The 20,715-nt window shown below is 42.8% G+C and overlaps 2 protein-coding genes across 10 annotated transcripts; both read left to right on the forward strand.

Annotated features, from left to right (window-relative positions):
* The first annotated feature begins 1,854 nt into the window (after positions 1-1,854).
* tpm1 (tropomyosin 1 (alpha)) lies at positions 1,855-14,890 on the forward strand. Of its 8 annotated transcripts, none has more exons than XM_086110189.1 (9): positions 1,855-2,106; positions 2,538-2,663; positions 6,467-6,600; positions 6,687-6,804; positions 6,997-7,067; positions 8,394-8,469; positions 9,635-9,697; positions 9,774-9,843; positions 10,990-11,945. In XM_086110189.1, exons 1-9 carry the CDS (start codon positions 1,993-1,995, stop codon positions 11,070-11,072), a joined length of 855 nt encoding a protein of 284 aa, XP_085966315.1. In that variant the 5' UTR covers positions 1,855-1,992; the 3' UTR covers positions 11,073-11,945. The 8 variants fall into 8 exon arrangements, with proteins under 8 accessions (XP_085966315.1, XP_085966313.1, XP_085966314.1 ...); XM_086110187.1 differs by lacking the exon at positions 10,990-11,945 and adding an exon at positions 14,157-14,890 and having other exon boundaries at positions 1,857-2,106; XM_086110188.1 differs by lacking the exon at positions 2,538-2,663 and adding an exon at positions 2,251-2,376 and having other exon boundaries at positions 1,857-2,106.
* Positions 14,891-15,221: 331 nt separating this feature from the next.
* Positions 15,222-18,998, forward strand: lactb (lactamase, beta). 2 transcript variants are annotated; one of them, XM_086109938.1, is made up of 6 exons: positions 15,222-15,874; positions 15,967-16,033; positions 16,395-16,585; positions 16,675-16,990; positions 17,088-17,253; positions 17,536-18,998. In XM_086109938.1, the coding sequence occupies exons 1-6, from the start codon at positions 15,377-15,379 to the stop codon at positions 18,044-18,046; spliced, it is 1,749 nt and encodes a 582-aa protein (XP_085966064.1). In that variant the 5' UTR covers positions 15,222-15,376; the 3' UTR covers positions 18,047-18,998. The 2 variants fall into 2 exon arrangements, with proteins under 2 accessions (XP_085966064.1, XP_085966065.1); XM_086109939.1 differs by having other exon boundaries at positions 15,223-15,862.
* The last annotated feature ends 1,717 nt before the right edge of the window (positions 18,999-20,715 follow it).

Below are 20,715 nucleotides of genomic sequence, written 5' to 3' on the forward strand. Positions count from 1 at the left end.
TTATGATTCTTAATCTACTTCTCAGAGGTTTGGTTTAGTTTATTAAATAAAATATAATCGTAATAGTTCATTAATTAAGTTAAAATTGAAATAAGAAAATCTAGTAACAAAACAAACATGAATTATTCAGACATCCCAATTACCGGTAATATGCCTGAAACGGACTATTCAAAAAAATGTTTGAACTTACTACACTGCATCTTATTGACAGGTCTTTCTAATCATTTGGTTACCTCATTAAATTTCATAACACAAGGTTCTTCCGAACCTTTTCATCTCAAACAATACATGTGACACAAACGTAAATACAAAATATATTTTGCATTGCCACAACATTGACATTTAAATTAATAATAAGAATGCAACTGAAGGGTATTGATTAAAACTAACAGAAAGTCAGTCAGCAATAAACCAATATTGGAACATTTCTTTTTTGACATTTTTGACACAGTACAAACTGATCCTAAACCCGGGGCAAAATATTGGAAAAGAGTCTTTGTGAGGACAGCCTGATGGATTGGATTTGAGTGATCTGAACATCTGAAGCTGATCCTCATTTTGCGTACTGAAGTTGAAGTAAATTTAACGTAACGTATTCTTAGAAAACATTGGTGGCAGCTGGAAGCCTTGGTCGCTACACTGTTGACTTTAAACTCAGGAATTCAATAGGGGGAGTGGGAGGGGGGCTCAAGTCCTGGTCTGGATGGACGGCAGACTCATGGAAAATGGGTAGGTTGCATCAGGAAGAGCATCTGGTGTAAGAAATGTGCCACGCATTTTATTATGCAAGTTCCTCGCTGTGGCACATCCTGACAGGTGAAAGTTGCTTCGACTTGGAAAATGCTGGTAATAAAATTAGGATCGTGTTTTCAGCACAGCTATGCTGAAAACCTGGTAACCCGCTTTTAGTTAGCTTTTGCTCATCAGTACTGTATTGGTAGTTTTTACCCATTGGTGGCTCTCCATCCATCCATCCATTTTCCGATCTGCCTATCCTCACAAGGGTCGCGGGGGGTGGTGGAGCATATCCCAGCCGTCTTCGAGCAGTAGGCGGGGGCCACCCTGAACCAGTTGCCAGCCAATCGCAGGGCACACAGAGACAAACAACCATCCACGCTCACACCTAGGGAACATTTAGAGTGTTCAATCAGCCTGCCATGCATGTTTTTGGAATGTGGGAGGAAACCGGAATACCCGGAGAAAACCCACGCAGGCCCGGGGAGAACATGCAAACTCCACACAGGCAGGCCGGAGCTGGAATTGAACCCGGTACCTCTGTACTGTGAGGTCGACGCGCTAACCACTGGCCCACCGGGTCGCCCGTCGTGAGGATAATGCATTAAAAATATTTTTGCCAACCACCAAAAGGAAGAAGTAGAAGTCGAAATAGTCAGGGCCATGAAAATGTGACGTAACAATAGTTTAGCATGTAGCATCTGCCACAATCCAATGCAGTTGGATGAATTTTCAAAATCGTTCAGCCATACGGTGGAATCAGAAACACAAAAGAACAAAAGGTCAGTTTTGGGTGAACCATCGAAAAAGAATCGCATGAATACAGCACATTTAGTTACCACTCAGGGTGGATAGAACCTTCATCTTTATCCTCCATGCACATAAAGTGGCTTCTTTTACATTATCATGAGGAAGCCTTGTTCCCCTCATGCCATATAAAGACGTATAAAAGTCAAATGTTTAGGAGAAGACGAATCAGCGAGTAGACCCTCACAAGACGTTTAGGCGACCTCACACGCCTCCTCCCACCCCCAAAAAAAGTATTGGATGTCTCAAGGAATCTGCAGTCCCCCCCACCCCACCCTCCCCACCCCTGCTACTTCTAAGTACATATTTGTGAGGGCACAGGGAGGCAGAGCCTGCACTCCAGCTCCACGTTCACTGAGGCACACACGGCCCCGGCTCCTGCTCTTGCCTCCTGCTAACTTTTCCACTTTTTCCTTTAACGGAGCCTTTCCCACTTGGCAATAAGCAGCCATGGACGCCATCAAGAAGAAGATGCAGATGCTCAAGCTCGACAAGGAGAATGCCTTGGACAGAGCTGAGCAGGCCGAGTCAGACAAGAAGGCAGCGGAGGACAGAAGCAAGCAGGTTGGCCCACGTTTAGTTCTTCATCACATCACAGATAGATAGATAGATAGATAGATGCATGATGTAGGCAGATGCTGTTGATAGATATGCATGAATATGTTGCTGTCCATGTTTAACTGGCTTGTCTTTGATACACATGTGTAGTTAGAGGATGAAATGAGAGAGTTGGAAAAGAAAATGCGTATTACTGAGGACGAGCGAGATAAAGTGTTTGAGGAGTTCCAAACCGCTGAGGAGAAGCTGCTGAGCGCCGAGGAGGTCGCCACCAAGGTATCCACTCCTCACCTGCGCTGACTTCCTTAACCTTGCTCTTTTCCTTTCTCCTGTCCTGTCCTCTCCTGTTTCTCTGTGCGTCTTTTGTAAATGTGTTTATGTGTGCCACTCCCTGGTCACCACTCCTCCCCGCCCACAACAAAAAAAACGGGCCTTAGCTTGACGATGACTTGCTAGGTCTGCAGAAGAAGCTGAAGGGAACTGAGGATGAGCTGGACAAGTACTCTGAGGCTCTTAAAGATGCCCAGGAGAAACTTGAGCTGGCCGACAAGAAAGCTACAGATGTAAGTAAAGACGAGGGATCCAACAGGGCACTGTCACACGTCCCCTTCACGTTTTCAACTTCCTCTTATCACTGCACCTTCATTGTCATTTTACTCTCCTGTTGGGATGTGAAATTCTTCTACAGCCCAAACGTGTACGTCTATGTTCATACACTCTCAAATGTCTTAAAAAATATTGAGTATGCACTAATGTACTGTAGATGAACGCCTTGTGTCGGACAGTATATATTCTCCATGCAGGTTTCCCATATTTCCTTTTTTCTTTCATAACGTAACTTCACAAGAGTAACTTTGAGTTAAAAGGAACCAAATTCCTATTTTGGACTTTCAGCTGAAAAAAACTTGAGAAGCCCTGCTCTATATTTTGCTACATGCTCATTCATTTGCAAGCCAGCCCAAAGAAAGTCACACCTCAGTGTATGCGACATCCACACCACATCTATTTTCAATATGGACACATGATAGCAGTCGTATTACATTTTGCACAGTAATCCTCGTCGTTTTGTATGTCACTGCCTGCTGAGGGATTTTTTTTTTCCGAAGTGAAAATCAAGTCAGTCTTCCCACGAGTGCAGGGAGCCAGTAGAGTGGATATATATAGCCAACTTCTTTATATGGTCAACATTGAGCTGCAGGCTGCTTGCTTCGCAAAGGAGGGGAAACACAGTTCCTCACGATGTGCCAGCAGCACAATTTGGCCAAATATAGCTGGAGGTTGAAAAGATGGAGATCTAAAGAAATCGCATCTTTGTGGATATTCAGTATACATTGTATGTGGTGATTGTTGTACAAACACCGCATTGCAGCCATGTACTTCGAGGCAGTTGATTTGAGTTTTTTGTACATACAAGGAGGAAAACCTGTTAATAATCATTTTGATACGGTGAGGGCAAGCGACTGGCCGGCCCGTAGTAGTGAAAATCCATATATATTTAATTTTAACCACGATAAACCACGAATAAAAATTTTCCACAAAAATGGAGGTTGGCTCCAAACAAAAAAAGTATTTTTTAAAATATTTTGAAAACAAAATCCACGAAAAGGGTGCCAAACCGCAAATATGTGGAGTCCGCTATACTCCCAAAAAATGATACAATGTCTTGTCATATTTACCAGTTCAGTACAATTGTATTTTTTTAGATCTGAATTTAATTTATTGTAATCTATAAATTCTGCCACACTGAGAAAAAAAACGCATTTTTATTATATTTGTCGATTTACTGAAAAAAGGTAGTGTTACTTTAATATCTGTTTTGTTTTATTTTGGGGTTTTTTTGTCCAGAGTGACAAGTTTTAGGTATTGTAATAAAAAGAGGAACATTAATAATAGGCTACTTCTCTTAGGTTTTCCTTATGATCTGTGTTTTTTTGGTCAATTATTTTGAGGCTCGTTCAGGACACCCATATGCCATCGTATTGTATTATTCACAGTTTACCAATAGAGGGCGGTAAAAGACTGTCGTCTTGAGTTTGATTTGTGTTCGTGAAGAGCGTGTACGTCATTAAAATCTCATTCTTGTCTTATCAATTTTAATTTCTCATTTGGTTGCTTTTATGGACCTTGTAACATTATGTTATCTAGCTGTTAATGTGTTTCAGAATTAGAACAATTTAGCACTTTTTGCAGGATAATCCGCACTGTCTCGTGGGATGCGTGTCGTCACTACAATGACGCAACGTCATCTGGTAAATTTGCGAGAGTGACAGATTTGTTATTGATTAGATACCAAGAACGATGATACTGGGCCAATATCGCCTTCATATATATATATATATATACATATATATATATATATATATATACACACGCGCGTGTGTGTGTGTGTGTGTGTGAGAGAGAGTTAGAGAGCAAGAGGCTGAGACTGAGACTCAAGTATCAACATCATGATACAGTTAATGGTCAGTATCGATTCTAACAACTATATCGGCATTTGGTTGATATCGATATTTGGATCGATCTACCGCCTCAATTGCTGCTGGGCAGTCAGCCAGCCAGTACTCGAGCTGGCGCTTTGCCTTGCCTTGAGAGAATCACGGAGAATGGCAGGATCGGTGGAGGCTGTCAAACGAAAGATTCGATCTTTGCAAGAGCAGGCGGGCTTCGCGGACGACAGAGCCGAAAGATTACATCGCGAATTGCACGAGCAGCGCCAAGCCAGGGAGGAAGTAAGACATTAACGTGCCTCCGTTCGTGAGCTTGTCGTCTATGTGGGCCGCTCGGCTCAGCTCCTCGGGGACTCTGCGCCATGCGGGATGCTGCGCGTCTATCACGCAACTTCACCTGCTACTTTTTGAATTAGCTGCCCAACTTGTGGCCGTGAATGCCGATGAGGAAACGTCGCGCTTTAACCACACGGCGTGCTTTCTGAATGTATGAATTGAGAATTTGCTGCAAGCAGGAAGCTCGTGGCATAAAACACACTACAGGTGACAGATGCCGTTTGACTTGCCCAAATATGGTCAACGCACAGCAACTGATTATTTTTTTTTCCCACCTTGAATTTCAAGGAGAGCAAATCCCTTGGGCGGTCAAGGGGCTTAAACAGTCTGAGGACAGGCCAGGCTCAGTCTAATATAGCTTTATCTCCTTTGTCAGTTGACTTGTTCCCAGCTTAGCTGCTTACTGTGTAGTAATGCGACTTCCTTGTTCTGCCAGCTACCAACTTGAGAATCCAACTCAAAGAAAGGAGGCCAAAGCCAAACTGCCACATCAGTTCATGTGGCCTGCTATACTAAATGTTTTCTTTGTGTGTGTCTGTTTGTGTGTGTGTCTGTGTCGAAAATATGGACTCAAAGTATTAGTTTCTGTAGTTGAACTACTCTCTTGAACCACGGGTTAACAAGTATTTACTTTCACCAAATCCCATTTTAACATAAAATGGACTATACTGTAGTTATAGACTTAAATAAACTATTTTCTAAACACTTTATCATGACCCCTAAATTCAAGATCAATTTGTTGTTGAGATATACTGTAGTAATGTTCTTTGTTTTGTGGAAAATGTTTAAAAATCTGTGAAATAGCATATTGTAAGGTGACCTTTGTAGTTATCCTCAAAAGAACTGCTCACCTACACTTGACTTTTACAGTGAGCCATTTCTTGGCCCTTGAGAATGTAGAAAAGTAAGTCTTATGTGCTGCGAGGGATGTACGGTATGCGTTGCGAAATGATGACTTCATTAGTCCAAAAATTTATGTTCCTTTCATACAGTGCAGTGATTTATCTTTGCACATCTGTCTATGCCAATAATATATAGTGACAACAATGTAATATTCCTGTACTAGATGGCAGAAGATTAACCTGTGTAGCCACCTACTGCCATTCATACAGCAGAATAGCAGCTTTGTGTTTAATTTAACAGGCCCAAATTTCATACCAATGAAGATAATCTTGTCTCATTATTTCAGGAGATACATCCATTAAAACTGCTGGGCTGAAAATAACCCAATATGGATTAATTTAGCAGTTTTAAGGTCGTATACTTTTTGTGACGTTTTCATTGCAAATGCTACCTTACAGATGGTGCAAAAAAAAAATGACACTGGAAATATGACGTTAAATAGGGTATATTGGTGTACATTGTGAGCTGGACATCTTGGATGAGTGCAAGCGGCATGTCAAAAAAGCAGAACAAGTAAGCTCTCGAAGGAAGCCTTCCCCCAACGGGTTGCACAAACAACTGGCCAGCTAGAAACTGCTTGAATAAGCAATCGTTCCAATAGTACTTTGAGCTGACGTGTAAATCTTGCGTGGAATGTAATGTTAAAAAAACAAAAACTGACTTATGTCTTCTGTTCTTAGGCTGAGAGCGATGTGGCCTCCCTCAACAGACGCATCCAGCTGGTTGAGGAGGAGTTGGACCGTGCTCAGGAGCGTCTGGCCACTGCTCTGACCAAGCTGGAGGATGCCGAGAAGGCCGCTGATGAGAGCGAGAGGTGCGTTCACGTCCAGGTTCCGCCGCCCGGCATCTTTCCTGCGTGCCGCTACGTCTCCTCACCCGCTCTATCCGTGTCCCTCACAGAGGCATGAAGGTCGTTGAGAACAGGGCCATGAAGGATGAGGAGAAGATGGAGATTCAGGAGATCCAGCTCAAGGAGGCCAAGCACATTGCTGAGGAGGCTGACCGCAAATACGAGGAGGCGAGTTTGTTTTTTCTTTTTTTTTTTCTTTCCAAACCTTTCCAAAAATGAATGCCAAATCACAATGCAATGATGAGAAGTGAACCGTCATTTTGAAGCCAGTTTCGTTTTAAAGCCTACTTGTAAATGTATATTTTGGACCGTGCGCGCTGCTGTTGCTTTTGTAACACTTTGCTGTGCTCGCACCTACAGGTGGCTCGTAAGCTGGTCATCATTGAGAGTGACCTGGAGCGTACAGAGGAGCGTGCCGAGCTCTCAGAAAGGTAACGTTCACAAAATTCAGAACATGTCACTCACCCTCACCGGGCACCGCCCTAGTAGCTGTTCACCTTATATGCGCAAAATAAAGTATAGTTGTGTAAATACACGCCCGGGCTGTTGGAACATGACGCCTTGTGTTCTTACTGTATGTGCCGATCATTTGCATTTGCTCCCTCCGTCTTGAATGGCTGCTGCTTGCAAACGATCGCCACTCACAGTCACCGGCGAAGGCTGGACGATGAGCTAAGAGTTGCGGAGCAAAGCATGAAATCACTAAACTCCTCAGTCAGACAGGTACTATGAGCCAAGACTAACACACGTGTACTTTTTTTATTTTTTATTTTTTGCATGACACTCCTGATGCAATCATTCAGCGAAGAGAACAAAGCCTCTGCTTTTGCTTGCTGTGCTCACGCTCCTCCTTTTCAAGCTCTTTGACATTTTTCATGGACAGTTCAACCCATTCTTTAAAGTGACCACATTTGAAGTGGAAGTGACGTGCGTATCTTCTCACAACGACAGAGTGGCAAAACAAGTTGTGTGATGAGTTTTTGTAGGGTTTTGTCACGTGAACTCAGAATCTGGTCACTTGAACCATTTCATGCTTAACTGGGGAATCTTTTTCATGATTCTGAAGCTGCGTTTTCCACCAAGCAGAGCAAGACTGTCTAATACCGTTTGTCACAAATTGAGAAGGAAGCTGAAGCAACAGGTGGCGCTGGACAAGTCATCAAATTCGAATTGAAATGTAATAGAATGCGATTTTCAAATTGCTAAGGACGAAAAAAAAACCCCACTTAATTTTGGTGAATTGGTAGGCTTCTTTATAATACACACACACACATATGGGGGGAGGGTGCAATTCGATTCTTTTTCAAAATGGTTCAGCTCTCCCTCTTGACACCTTCATCATGTGGTTTGCAAAGGAAGTGGGCGGAGTGAAACAAAGTGAAGTATGCCGAGTGATCGACCAAGAATTTTCCCCTCTTTGTGACAGTGCAAACAAAAAAAAAATCCAACACCAATACTTGCCCTGTGTCTGAACTGCTTGGTGAAAGTATTGCTTAACATTGCAGGGACTGCGCCAGAGAACAGTTACCATTGATGCTATGAAGCAACTGACCAAATCACCTCCACATTCCGTCTCTCTTTACTTGTCTCGGGGTTCCCTTCTGATTTAATCTGTGTTGATCTTGTTTCCTCTCTCTCCCCCGTTCTGCCCTTTTGTTTCTTTCCTTCCACCTCTTTCACGTCTGGTTCTCTCCGTCGTTGTCATCGCTTCCTCCCTTTCTGTCCCCTCTCTTTACACTTGTGTCAAACAAAACCAGCAAATGCTCTGAGCTGGAGGAAGAGTTGAAAACTGTGACCAACAACCTGAAGTCACTGGAGGCCCAGGCTGACAAGGTAGGCAGCCCGAACGGGCCGACTGCATGCTGACAAATCCCCTGCCGCACTCCTCGATGGGGAACCAGAAGAGCTTGGGAACCTGATGTTTGTCTCCTCTCAGTATGCTTTCTGTAGTCCTGTGCGACATTGGAAGACTTCATTAAAATAATTATCCTGATAAAAAAAAATTATTAAAATCATGAAATAAGAGATGCAAGTAAAATATCGAGATACATTTTTGAGCTGACAAGGGGGCGCCGACGTGCTGGAGCCTAGCCCAGCCATCTTCGGGCAGTAGGCGAGGTCCACCCTGAACTGGTTGCCAGCCAATCGCAGTGCACACATAGACAAACACCCATTCACACCTACAGACAATTTAGAATGTTCCATTAACCTGCCATGCATGTTTTTGGAAACTGGAGTACCCGGAGGAAACTCACGCAAGCACGCAGAGAATATGCAAACTCCACACATGAAGGCCAGAGTCGGAATCGAACCCTGCACCTCTGCACTGTGAGGCCGACGTGCTAAACAGTTGCCCATCGTGCCGCCCAATAATAATTATAATTTATTTTGGAATATATTTTAGGGAAGCACGAGTACCAATATCAGGTGTCGGTATCGGACTGATACAGGCCTTATTTGAAGGTATCAGTAACTCGTGGAGGCTGCTAATATCAGCCACTGATACTTAAGGCAAAGAAAATAAATAAATCTGACATCAAGTAAGTACTCCTCAGCACTAGGTGTGTCAGAAAGAAAGGTCTTTGTTCACAATTTCTTACTCATTGTGTTCAATCAAATTTCATATCTCAATAGGACTACAGGTATCGCACGATGTATCGGTAATTACTCAGATTCAATCAGTGTACTGGTTTTGCTCTGGAAAAAAAAAGTGGAATCAAAGATCCCTGATATTGTATATTTCGTAATATTTATGAATCAAGGATTCATGGTACTATCTGTATTGCGCACGCTTTTACAGGTCAAACTTAAAAATAAGAATATCTAAAAGAAAAAGAATAAACTGCTGTGTTAAGAATAAAATTCAAGACACTTTTAAAATCTGTGTCAAAAGTACGTGAAGGGACATATCAAGCCATCTCTGATGAAAATTTGGTGTTGACTAGCGTTATTGGAGAGCTTCACAGTTTGTGTGACTTCTCTTATTTGTGAATTGCAGTACTCGCAGAAGGAGGACAAATACGAGGAGGAGATCAAGGTCCTCACCGACAAGCTGAAGGAGGCGAGTTTCACAGCGCATCAAGAACACGCGGCGCCGTTGTCGTAGCGCGCTCACATCCACGTTTCTTTTTGCACAGGCCGAGACCCGCGCTGAGTTCGCTGAGAGATCAGTAGCCAAGCTTGAGAAGACCATTGATGACCTGGAGGGTATGTTTGAATTTAACATCTCCACATTTGATTCATTTGCAATCCAGTCGTGGGTTTTTTTTATTGTTTGTTTGTTTCTTTGTTCCGCTCCGGATATATTGTCTTGGGCCGCTATGTAAGTAGGGCCTGATTTCTGCTGGTTTCACAATGGAGACAACAGCATAGCTGCATTCACAAGAACGTTAGAGAGATTACATTTTGTTTTGTTGTAACCATCATTTGGCTAAATGTTTTTGATTGATGACAGGGAAATAATCATTCGTCATTTTTAGGGCTACAACGAACAATGAATCTGTCAAATATTTTGTCGGTGAATCGGATAAACAGAAAAGAATTGCCATCCCTTTATACAAGCGTAGGACATGATTTCAAATTGACAGTGCACAAATACAAATTGATTATTGATTCAGTGACAGGTTGGTAAGTAACATGTCAGAAAATGGGTAAAAATGTTGTTCATTGTTTTCCAAAGTTAATGCCGATGTTTGCAAATGCTTTATTTTGATTCGACACAAAGACAATTGGTCTACTTTCAGGAAGGATGACAGACAACTGATATTGACTGTTGAGAGGCTGAGTCCAAGCTTTTAAACGTCTCACAAACGAGTAATCGATTATCAAAATAATTTTGAATTCATTTGATAATCGAGTAATTGTTGCACCTCTAGTAATCTAAGGTATCTCTTTTACATCGCTACAAATGTCTTTTAGGTGAAAAAAAAAAAGAACAACAAACGCAGGAAAATAAAGTAGTCCAATGCAGCACTTAAGAAAACAAGAAAATGCGACCGAACATGCTCAGGGTGACAGTTGTTCCCACACCCAAACCCGCACCACAATACATTTATAGCACATCACATTGAAGTCCTCAGTGAGTCAAATTACAGAAACCAAGCAGGAAAAAGACGTCGGATTGACAAAAAGTCACAAGTCAACATTTTCTGTGTGCATACCGCAGAGGACTTTGCACTCACTTGTGCTGCCCTTTCATTCCTGTCATTCTTTGGTGTAACTTTTGTTTTCCTCTTTCCTCCCTGTCTCTGTTGCCGTTTCTCCACTTTGAATGGTCTTCGCCGCCTTTTCTTGTCACCTTTGCCCCCTACTCCCGTCACTGCACCTTACCCTGCGCCCATGGCCCACCAATAGATGAGTTGTATTCCCAGAAACTGAAGTACAAGGCCATCAGCGAGGAGCTGGACCACGCCCTCAATGACATGACTTCCATGTAAATGTTGCACCTGCCGTGCCTCTTGCATTTGTCGCTTATTACCAGCGGCTGTAGGGCGGGGCAATTAACCGAAAACGAAGCGTGATTTTGATGTGGGCTGCTGACAATCATAAAAACATTAGAACTGAAGAAAAACGATTCGCGTGCAGAATAGCCTGGCTTGTTTACAAGTTTCTGCGTTGTGAAAGCACCCGAATGCGCTGCGTGGCGAATGTTATTCTGCCCTCTTCGAGCCCAATTTAGGTTGTTTATTAACACCCGAGTTAGTGTTTTCTCTACAACTAAACACACAGGGAAAAAAATTACACACATTGTATATTTAACTACAAGACATACTTTGTTTTCAAAACATCGCCAGTGCTAATGTTTGCACTCAATGTAAAAATCCTATTGAAAGTCTCTAATAGAAAATTGGCATCGATTTCCGGGAGCAATATGCTCTAAAATAACTAATATTTACACGCTAACGCTATTGTGACACATACAGACAAGTAATATTACAATACTCATAAGCACACATTCTTTTTAATGTGTAAACAAAACAAGCAACTTTCTTCTACAACAGTATTTATATCCTAATGTGTGTATGCCATGTATGAAAGGGACCACACTGCCCCTTAGAGGCCAAAGCGCACATAGCAGGAACAGACAGTATTTATTTTTGTTTTTTATTAGTTATTTAATATATTTTACTTTGCTACCAATTTATTTTTTAGTTGTTCTTTCAACTTATATTTAAAGTTGAGTTTTTGTAGCTGAATGCATACCAAGTTTCGAAGTCGAAGAATATAATCTTTTTTTTTTCTAATCGTGATTTCACTATCAACTAAATAATCACGATTGTTATTTTTCTCCGTAATCGCCCTGCCCGATTTCCACACGTTGTAGGAGGTGTCATTATCATGCACATTGTTTTACTTGGCGGGGGTCTTACACAATGTCTTTCATGGGGGGGGGCATTCTCTTGCCACTCCCATTGCGCTCCTCTTTCACTGAGTTGCGTGATGGTTGTATTCGTAAGATTGGAGTGTGCAAAGAGGACTGGAGTAAGATAATGCATGTCACGTGAAGCAGCATGGACTGATTTTAATTCATTTCTACTTGTCGGGCCATTTTGGCATCCTGAGACATGCATGCAAATCAATGGAGGGATTCAATCACTGTAGCCATGAGCCTTTCCTCTTTTGATTGATCATCAACTAATATGTCCGGCTTTGCTCCCATTAAATCCCCCTGCCCCTTATTTGCTCTTTTTTTTTCTCCCATTTCGATGAGCTCTGTGGCATGACTCGTGTTGATGTGGTACGTCTGAGCCGAGTCCCCCCCCCCCCCCCCCCCGCCTTCATTCACTGTACTTCTTCTCTCCCCCCCTCACAGATAAATTGTTTACATCTCATCCAAGACGCCTCCTTCCGGCGGAGTGGCATCTATCTGGTCTCTCCAGCCTTCCCTCCATTTTCCTTTCTCTCTCCACATGTGCTATCCCCGTCCTCATGTTTGTTCTCTCCTCCTCATGTCAAAGTCCATCCCATCTCTTGTACAGAATCCTAAAATCGTTCTGCATTGTGTAAAAAGAATAAATCTCATCACTTCCATGTACACTGTATCTCTTTTCTCTGTCCCTTTTCCCTATTTATTTCCAGTCAAACTTAGGAGCCTCTGTCCTCTGTCTTTATTTTTCTTTCACCGCCTCGGATATCCTTTTCCTTGCTTTCATTGTTTTAGCCGTGCAGAAGGTGGCACCCGAGAACTTGAATAAAAGCTAAAGCCTATATAGCTTCTCCAGTAGCAGTCGAGACGTTTCGGCATCAAGTATTGTGACGAGGAACCTTGGGTGTTTTCAGGACATGAGGAGTGGGATTAGATTGTGATCAGGAAGACTCTGGTTAAGTTGCGAGATAATTGAGAACATCAAGTTGGATGAATCAGACTGAGAAGCTTTGTGCACATCTCTGTTGCAATATTATGACATGGGCATTGTACGTTGCGCAGCATTTCAATAAATGTACAGTCTAAGGGCTCTGAGTGTTTTGATGAATTGCCATAAATTACGGCAGGAAGTGGATGTGAGCGGTGCAACGGTAGAGCCTATAAAATCTCAAAATAAACAGATGACAGTTATTCTCCACTCGAACAATCTAATATTAAAAAGATCAAGTTATGGTTGCATGAGAAATAAGTTGAATTATTTCTACCAGTACATGGTGTTGAAAAAACACTGCAAATAGAAGAAAAGAGAACATTCATAGTCAACAAAACCCACATTCACTTTATAAAAGACCCAATTTGGAGTGAAAGTGAATCTTTATCTGTTGTCTGCCTTTGAGCTCAGAATGTGACAGAAACAACGCCAGAAAATTATATATATATATTTTTGGTTGTTTTTTTTGCACAACTTGAAGGGATTCTGGTATGGATGTATTGAAATGTATTTGAGGTTTCTTCTAGTTTTTTTGGGGGGGGGTCAAGTTTAAAAAATAAATACAAAAAATAATTTTTGGAATGTTTTATTGACACTTTCTTGTGTCCTTCCCGACTAAAAGAAAACCATCCGCAAAATACAAATTAACTCAAGATTCCATCATCTTGTTGATGATTCTGGGCATAAATGTAAATATATTTCAATGAATCCTGTTCATGCGCATCATGATCGAGGTGTTTTCATCATCCGGGCTACCTTTTCTTGCAAACGGTTTGGCTGCCAGCAGACTAAGCACTTGTAATGTTTTTCTCCTCCTTCGCCTGTTTTGACCTGATGTCTGACTAAAATGATCTATCAGAGTAGCTGCCATGTTACTAATAAACTAGCTGTGGCCTTGAGAAGGAAATATATTTGTATATGAATGAAAATTCTGCAATTTTTTTTTGCCAGTGTGCCTTTATCAGTCTGAATAACAATGTTGACACTGTGCATGGTTTTCCCCAAAACCCTCGTGAGTTTTTGTTGTTGTTGTTGTTGTTGTTTTTGAATGCTATGAAAAACGGGTTAAACGTGTTACAAGCTTGATTATTAACATAGTCCAACCGGCTGACAGTCATAATCACTTGTGTGTGACTAATACTTGCATTTTTAACTTTCCAATAGAAAAACTTGCCCATGCCAAAGAGGAGAATCTCGACATGCACCAGATGTTGGACCAGACTTTAATGGAACTGAATAATTTGTGAAAGCACAGTCTAACCCTGACATGCACTGCAGTTTGGCTTTTTTGTACTTGCACCTTTGCTACCCAATCAACCTGTACCTTGTCCATGGTGCAGCGCAACCAGCCAGATGCTATTTTTCTTGCACCAACCTGCCTTCAGTGGAACTCAACCAAGGAGCTAAGGGAAGTAAAACGTAACCATTCCTTCCGATAAATCTAAAGTCGGAAGCATATTTGTTTTTGCAAACCAGTTTTTATACTGTAACAATCCTTGGGTGGAATTACAGGTGACTGTGGTTACATAGATATTTTTATTTTTACATCTGTCGATAGTTACATTCTATTCCACCTTAGGTTTTGCACATACCAAAGGACAAAGTGGAGAAATTTAGCACTTCACCTCACAATAATGCCTTTTTCTTTTTTTGCATTCTTCACGAAAGACTGTCAACGCACTCCTCTTGTGAAACTTCAGTATATAAACTGGTGCTATTTTATTCATATTTAGGCTGTATTCGTTTGTAACAGCCACAGTCCTAAATTTGTTCATTTTGTCTGTGTGGTTTCAGACATCTGGTTGTGCATTGTTTTAGCATTTTTAAAGTTGATGTTTCAAATGTTTATCGTATTTGAAATGATTCAATTCTAAAATAAATTAAAGCACGTGTTCAAAGTTTTGTGATTATCTCATATTTATTTCAACACAACTACACCACTGTATTTTAATTTTTGGGAGGCGGTGGGTTCTCTCCCAGGCCAAAAGAAGGACTTGATCGATAAAGAGAGGGGCAGAGAAAATAATTACAAAATATATTTCATAATATAAAATAAAATGCTGTGGGGCTGAACCGGAGCTAATCCGATTTCTGATGGGTCCCTCGACCTGGTACAGCACTTCTTGGTCAATATTGTGGTACTTTGTCAGCTGAGTAATTTTGTGGTCGACTGCCCCTTACATACAGTACTTGCGTTTTGTTTATTATTTTGGTCGTAGTCTGGAGTGGTTTTGAATCATCTTTGCAAACCTGGATTGAATGTTTACTTATCTGGCTTTCATTTGAATCATGATTTGCACTCCAGTCAATTGTTACGCCTGTGATGAAATGTTTGAGGGTCGTGCAGTGGTGACCTACATTTGTATGGCCGAGTCGGTCGCTCGATGTTTTCAGAATCGGTATTCAATTCATCAGGTCTGTCTCGCCGTGACAAACCTAATGGGAGTTTTCCAACCTACGTCCCATCGAAGCCAAGTGTTTTGACCAAGAAAAAGACCCTTTATTCCTTTAAAATGTACCACTTGTTGGTGCCACGTAGTTTATGTGTCAATTCAATACTTTTGCCCACGCGTGTGTCCGCTCTGCGGATCGCACAAGCCGCTACGCGAGCTAGGCCGCGCAGCCTGCCAAATGTTTTTAACCAAAGACGATGCTACGTGAGCGGCGCCACCCCAACCTTGTCACAAAACTTTACAAGGTTTTCCTTGGTGTGGGTCAGCGGGATCGGTGTGGGTCTTGCCGTGGTCTTTGGACTGAAATATCACGCGAGGGAAAACAACGGTTTGTGTGACAATACCGCGACGGAATCACCGAATCGTCGATACGAGGCTGCAATCAAATCGAGCCGAATCTTGGTGGAGCGGATCCAGGTAGGCGCCCAGGTGTGCAGACAGGAATGTGGACGTGATCAGGTTCCACCAGTCTGGCTCTGCTGCAGCAGCTATGTCGATTTATCTGGGTCTTCTCTTGTCAGACTGAGTTCGGAGCTCCCGGCGTGGTGGTGGGGGTGTCGGTAGATGGAGTTACTGTCTGGTGTGAAGGTTCGTGCATGTCTCACGAAGGGGTCCGTTTAAAACGACTAATATACAAAAAAGGGAAACTTTCATTCTCTCAAAAGCCTCTATCGCTCACCAATAAGGGTCAGAACCTGAATAGGGTGGCCGATTGTCTCTCTGTTAATTCGTATTGTTGTAAACTGCAAGAGATAAAATAAAATAAAAAGTTGTTGTATCATTTTTTTTAAATTAATCATCCGATGAATCAGTTATCAGAATTTTATTCTGCCAAATATGAGAATCGGCCTCAAAAATCCATATCTGTCGGGCCTTCTGTTTTGTTCAACATTTTACTGTGTCTAAGATAGTTATTCATTGACACTTTCAAATGATCAATGGATTTCAGGGATCGGTTATGCCGATTTGGAGAATCGTGTTCCGTGTGGTCCGGAAACTGTGATGAGAATTGCCAGCATCAGTAAGTCCTTAACCTCTGCAGTTTCTGCGCGCCTCCGTGAGGAAGGGAAACTTGATCTCGATGCGCCCGTCCAGAAATATGTACCAGAGTTTCCACAAAAACAGTTTGATGGTCAGAATGTAAGTAACCTCAACTTAACGCAGATCCATTTTTCATCTTCTGCAATCCGACCCACAAGGACATGATCTTCTTTTTAATCTATTTTTAGGTCACGATAACACCTCGCATGATTCTCTCACACCTCAGTGGTATACGGCATTATGAGAAGGATGCTACTAAAGTGAGGGAGGACATGGAGAAAGCCAAGCGACGTTTGAAGTCAGTGATGGAGAAAATGGAGGATAAGAACTTGTGTGAAAATAAAGGTGAGCCCACTAAAGAGCAGAGCGCCCAATCCAAAGAGGCTTTGTGGGGAAAGCAGAAAAAAGATCTTGACCACGAAGAATACTATTTGACGGACAATTTTGAAAGTGTCACTCAGGCGTTGGATCTCTTTAAGGACGACCCGCTCATTTTTAAACCAGGTAAAACACATGCAGCGCTTGCTCAATTGCGTCATGAGGAAGCGGTTATAGGTTTGGTAATTTAATTAACACTTCACTCCACTTCCTCTTCCTGCAGGCACAACATTCTTGTACTCCACCCACGCCTACACCCTCCTCAGTGCTATCATCGAGCAGGCTGCTGGTCAGCGCTTCCTGGATGTCATGGCCAACCTCTTCCGGGAACTTGGAATGTTCAGTACTGTGCCAGATAAAAACGAACCCGTCATTTACCATCGCTCCAGGTAATCAAATTCCAGGGCGCACTTTATCAGGGTGGGTAGCTTAAAATGGTGGAGGGGGCCAAAAAATGTTCTGTCAGCCACAAGAGGGTGCCGGTGACTGGCGTCGTTGACCCGTATCGGCATCCATGGGGAGTACTCAGTACCTTGAAATAAGGCCCGAGTGGTATCATTACTCACTCATGCCTGCATTTAAACTTCTATTCATGTGTAACAAAACTCTCCCACTTGGTTCTTGAAAGTCTGTTTTGATTGCGCGTGCTGAAGAATGCTTTTCCTCCACAGATATTACCGTCTGAACAAGCGAGGTCAGGTGACCAACTGCCCGTACGTGGACAACTCGTACAAGTGGGCAGGCGGCGGCTTCCTTTCCACAGTGGGGGACCTGCTGCTGTTCGGTAATGTTTTGCTCTACAGCTACCAGATGGCCCACGTTAAGGACACGGAAGGGTTGCTGCCTGGCTTCCTCAAACCCCAAACCGCTGTGGAACTCTGGACGCCGACGGACAAAACGGAGGTCAACTGGGACAGAGACGTATGGTACGGCCAAGGCTGGCAGGTGGTGGAGAAAGAGCAGAAATGTGGGCAGTGCAGGAAGCGCAGGCACTACGTTTCGCACACAGGGAACGCTGTGGGGGCCAGCAGTGTCCTGTTGGTGTTGCCCAGTGAGGAGATCGGCCACAAGACCCTCCCGCAGGGAGTGGTGGTCAGCATTCTCACCAACATGCATTCTGTGAGACTCAACAGCACAGCCCTGAAAATTGCACACGAGTTTGACGAAGCCAAAAGCGCGTAAAATGTTTCCAGAAAATGTGACTGCTTTAAATATTTATATAGCTTTAAGAGTTTTCTGTTGTTTACCGATGTATATTTGTATGAAAATTTGAAAAACATTCCTTGCACTAGACTGTGATACCCCGCAGTTTTTAATACGATGATGTGACAAGCAGAAGTCAAAGTAATCATGATTTCAGGCCTCATAGAACAAATATTTCTGAATGTTCAATGAAAAGCAACCATTATCAAAATGGATTCGTTCCTGAATTATTTTTAATGAACTTGTTTTGGCCAAGGATTTTTTGAATAGCCTTTCCCTAATCAGTGCGAATGACCATTTCACATTTGATGAACTTTTATTATTCTGACTTATGATCAAAGAGCTCAAAGACACACCGCCAATAATGCAGTACAACCACAAAAATGGACCCCAACCAGTTTTTTTAATGCTCTTTAGAAAGTGATTGAACTGAAGCGGTTGTTGCCTTCTTCTATTTCAGCATATAATTATGCGCGTTGAGGTCGTCTTTTTGGTATTATGTGGCTTGGACCAATGGACAGTGTTTTATAATATTGTTTCAAGTGGAAAGTTTTGAGGAAACATGAAAAATGTTTCGAATTCTCTCCACGAGATGGTGATCACCTCTAAAAATGGCAGCATCGATGGAAGGGATGTATTCCGTTAATACCACAAAAAAAAGTGTTATGTAGAAGGGAAACTGTTAGTTGTGTTTTGCTTTTCTGGGGGGTTCTCTCCCAGGCCAAAAGAGGGTGTTGAGTGACGATGTATGCCACTGACACTATTGCTTAATGTTTGGTACTATTTTGTGTGGAAGGATACCATGTTATGGGGTGTATATAAATAAAGGGGGTGGAGCTTCCCTGCAGTTCGCTTCTGGCAGTGACGGTGCACTGAGGCACGTCGGGTGTTCAGCGACTCAGTGGTAGCGACCACACAGAAAAATAAGAAACGTCTCCGGTCTTGTGCCTCGAACCGAGTGTAGTCGCCAGCAATGATGCCTACACATGACCAGCGAGAGACTTCCGCAGCATTAGGTTCAACAGAGGGACTTGATCGATACAGAGAGGGGCAGAGAAAATAATTTAAAAATATATTTTATAATATAAAATGAAATGCTGTGCGACTTCCGCAGCAGTAGGTTCAACAGGTTATGGGCCCAGGTGGGTTCCAGGCACAGCGGCGCTCCATGGGAGAGGATTACCGTCGCGATTTGACGGAGATGAGGCCCGCTATCACTTCTGGGAGGCAAGGTTCCTACCATACTTGAAAACCATCGGGCTAAAATATGCTATCCTCGGGTGTGACGTAGCTGCGGGATCCAGCGAACAGGCCGCAACAGAAACCGAGTGGAAAAACGAACTGGCATATGCTGAACTGTGCGGCTGCTTGGATGATAAAACATTGACATTTATCCTGTATGAAGCACCAGAAGATGGTAAGAAAAGTCTGGAAATATTGAGACGCCATTTTGAGTCCGAAGAAAAGCCGCGAATTGTCGGGCTGTACACTGAGCTAACCAAGATGCTAATGGGTAACGGCGAGGAGCTAGCGGACTATCTAGCACGTGTCGAGAAGCTAGTGGCTGCGCTACAAAGAGCTAAGGAGAGCCTAAGCGATGCACTATTGGTGGCTATGGTGTTGAAAGGACTCACGGATGAATACAACCAATTTTCTGTGCATGCGACTCAAACGAGGGAAGTGTTAACCTTTGCTGAATTCAAGACTAGGCTGAGAAGTTTTGAATGCACCCTCCGCGACCGAAGCAGGCCCAGACCAGATGAAGTAATGACCGCCAAGTCATTCAAGCCGAAGCCCAAAGAAAAAGACAAGAAATACATCTTCAATGGAGAATGCCTTATTTGCGAGAAAGTGGGGCATAAAGCAAGAGACAGCATGAGTAAGGATAAGAAACCACACAAGCGAACGACAAATGCTGATAAGAACAATAAAGTGGCTGCAGTTATGGACGATGCGGAAAAAGTTTTCCGTGGCAGAGACCAAGCCAAATCTTCGAGGGAAGTAGAGGAAACATTATTGCTCCAGGTGAGTGAATGGCGACCCAAGGGAGCGCAGCAATATGGACTACTCGTGGACAATGGTGCTTCTGCCCACATAATCACCGACGAGACCGCATTCATCCGATTTGATGAGAGTTTCCGGCCTGAAGATCACATCATGCAGCTGGCTGATGGAAGACAGATCACCGGAAGTGCCGAGAAGAAGGGGGACGCGCAAATCAAGCTGGCCGACAGCAGTGGACAAGTAGTGAGTGTCAAGCTCACAAATGCTCTCCTCATCCCAGGATACCCGCAGAATATCCTTTCAGTGGAGGCAGCAACTTCGAAAGGAGTGAGGTTCAACTTTGAGAAAAATAACAACAAAATGATTCTTTCAGTTGGGACAATATGCAAGATGAATGTAAAGGACCGAATGTACTATCATGACATTGTCACAGAAAATTCTGCATGCAGTGAAGACTCCTGCAATGCATCTTTAGACATGAAAACATGGCATGAGATAATGGGCCATTGTAACTATGGTGATATTGCTAAGCTTGAAGAAAACATGCCATGAGATAATGGGCCATTGTAACTATGGTGATATTGCTAAGCTTGAAGCTGTAGTAGAAGGTATGAAAATCAGTGACAAAACTAGACCTAACCAGT

This window comes from Hippocampus guttulatus, chromosome 4 (genome assembly GCF_054856545.1).
Source record: "Hippocampus guttulatus isolate MCC_2025c chromosome 4, RoL_Hgut_1.0, whole genome shotgun sequence".
NCBI lineage: Eukaryota > Metazoa > Chordata > Actinopteri > Syngnathiformes > Syngnathidae > Hippocampus > Hippocampus guttulatus.

Excerpts from the sequence above, each read along its gene's own strand:
- tpm1 (XM_086110189.1), top strand. The coding sequence starts at position 1,993 with ATGGACGCCATCAAGAAGAAGATGCAGATGCTCAAGCTCGACAAGGAG. Across the intron at positions 2,107-2,537 it reads CGGAGGACAGAAGCAAGCAG|CTTGACGATGACTTGCTAGG; the intron begins GTTGGCCCACGT and ends AACGGGCCTTAG. Across the intron at positions 7,068-8,393 it reads CGTGCCGAGCTCTCAGAAAG|CAAATGCTCTGAGCTGGAGG; the intron begins GTAACGTTCACA and ends AAACAAAACCAG.
- lactb (XM_086109938.1), top strand. The coding sequence starts at position 15,377 with ATGTTTTCAGAATCGGTATTCAATTCATCAGGTCTGTCTCGCCGTGAC. Across the intron at positions 16,991-17,087 it reads CCCGCTCATTTTTAAACCAG|GCACAACATTCTTGTACTCC; the intron begins GTAAAACACATG and ends CTCTTCCTGCAG. Across the intron at positions 17,254-17,535 it reads GTCATTTACCATCGCTCCAG|ATATTACCGTCTGAACAAGC; the intron begins GTAATCAAATTC and ends TTTCCTCCACAG.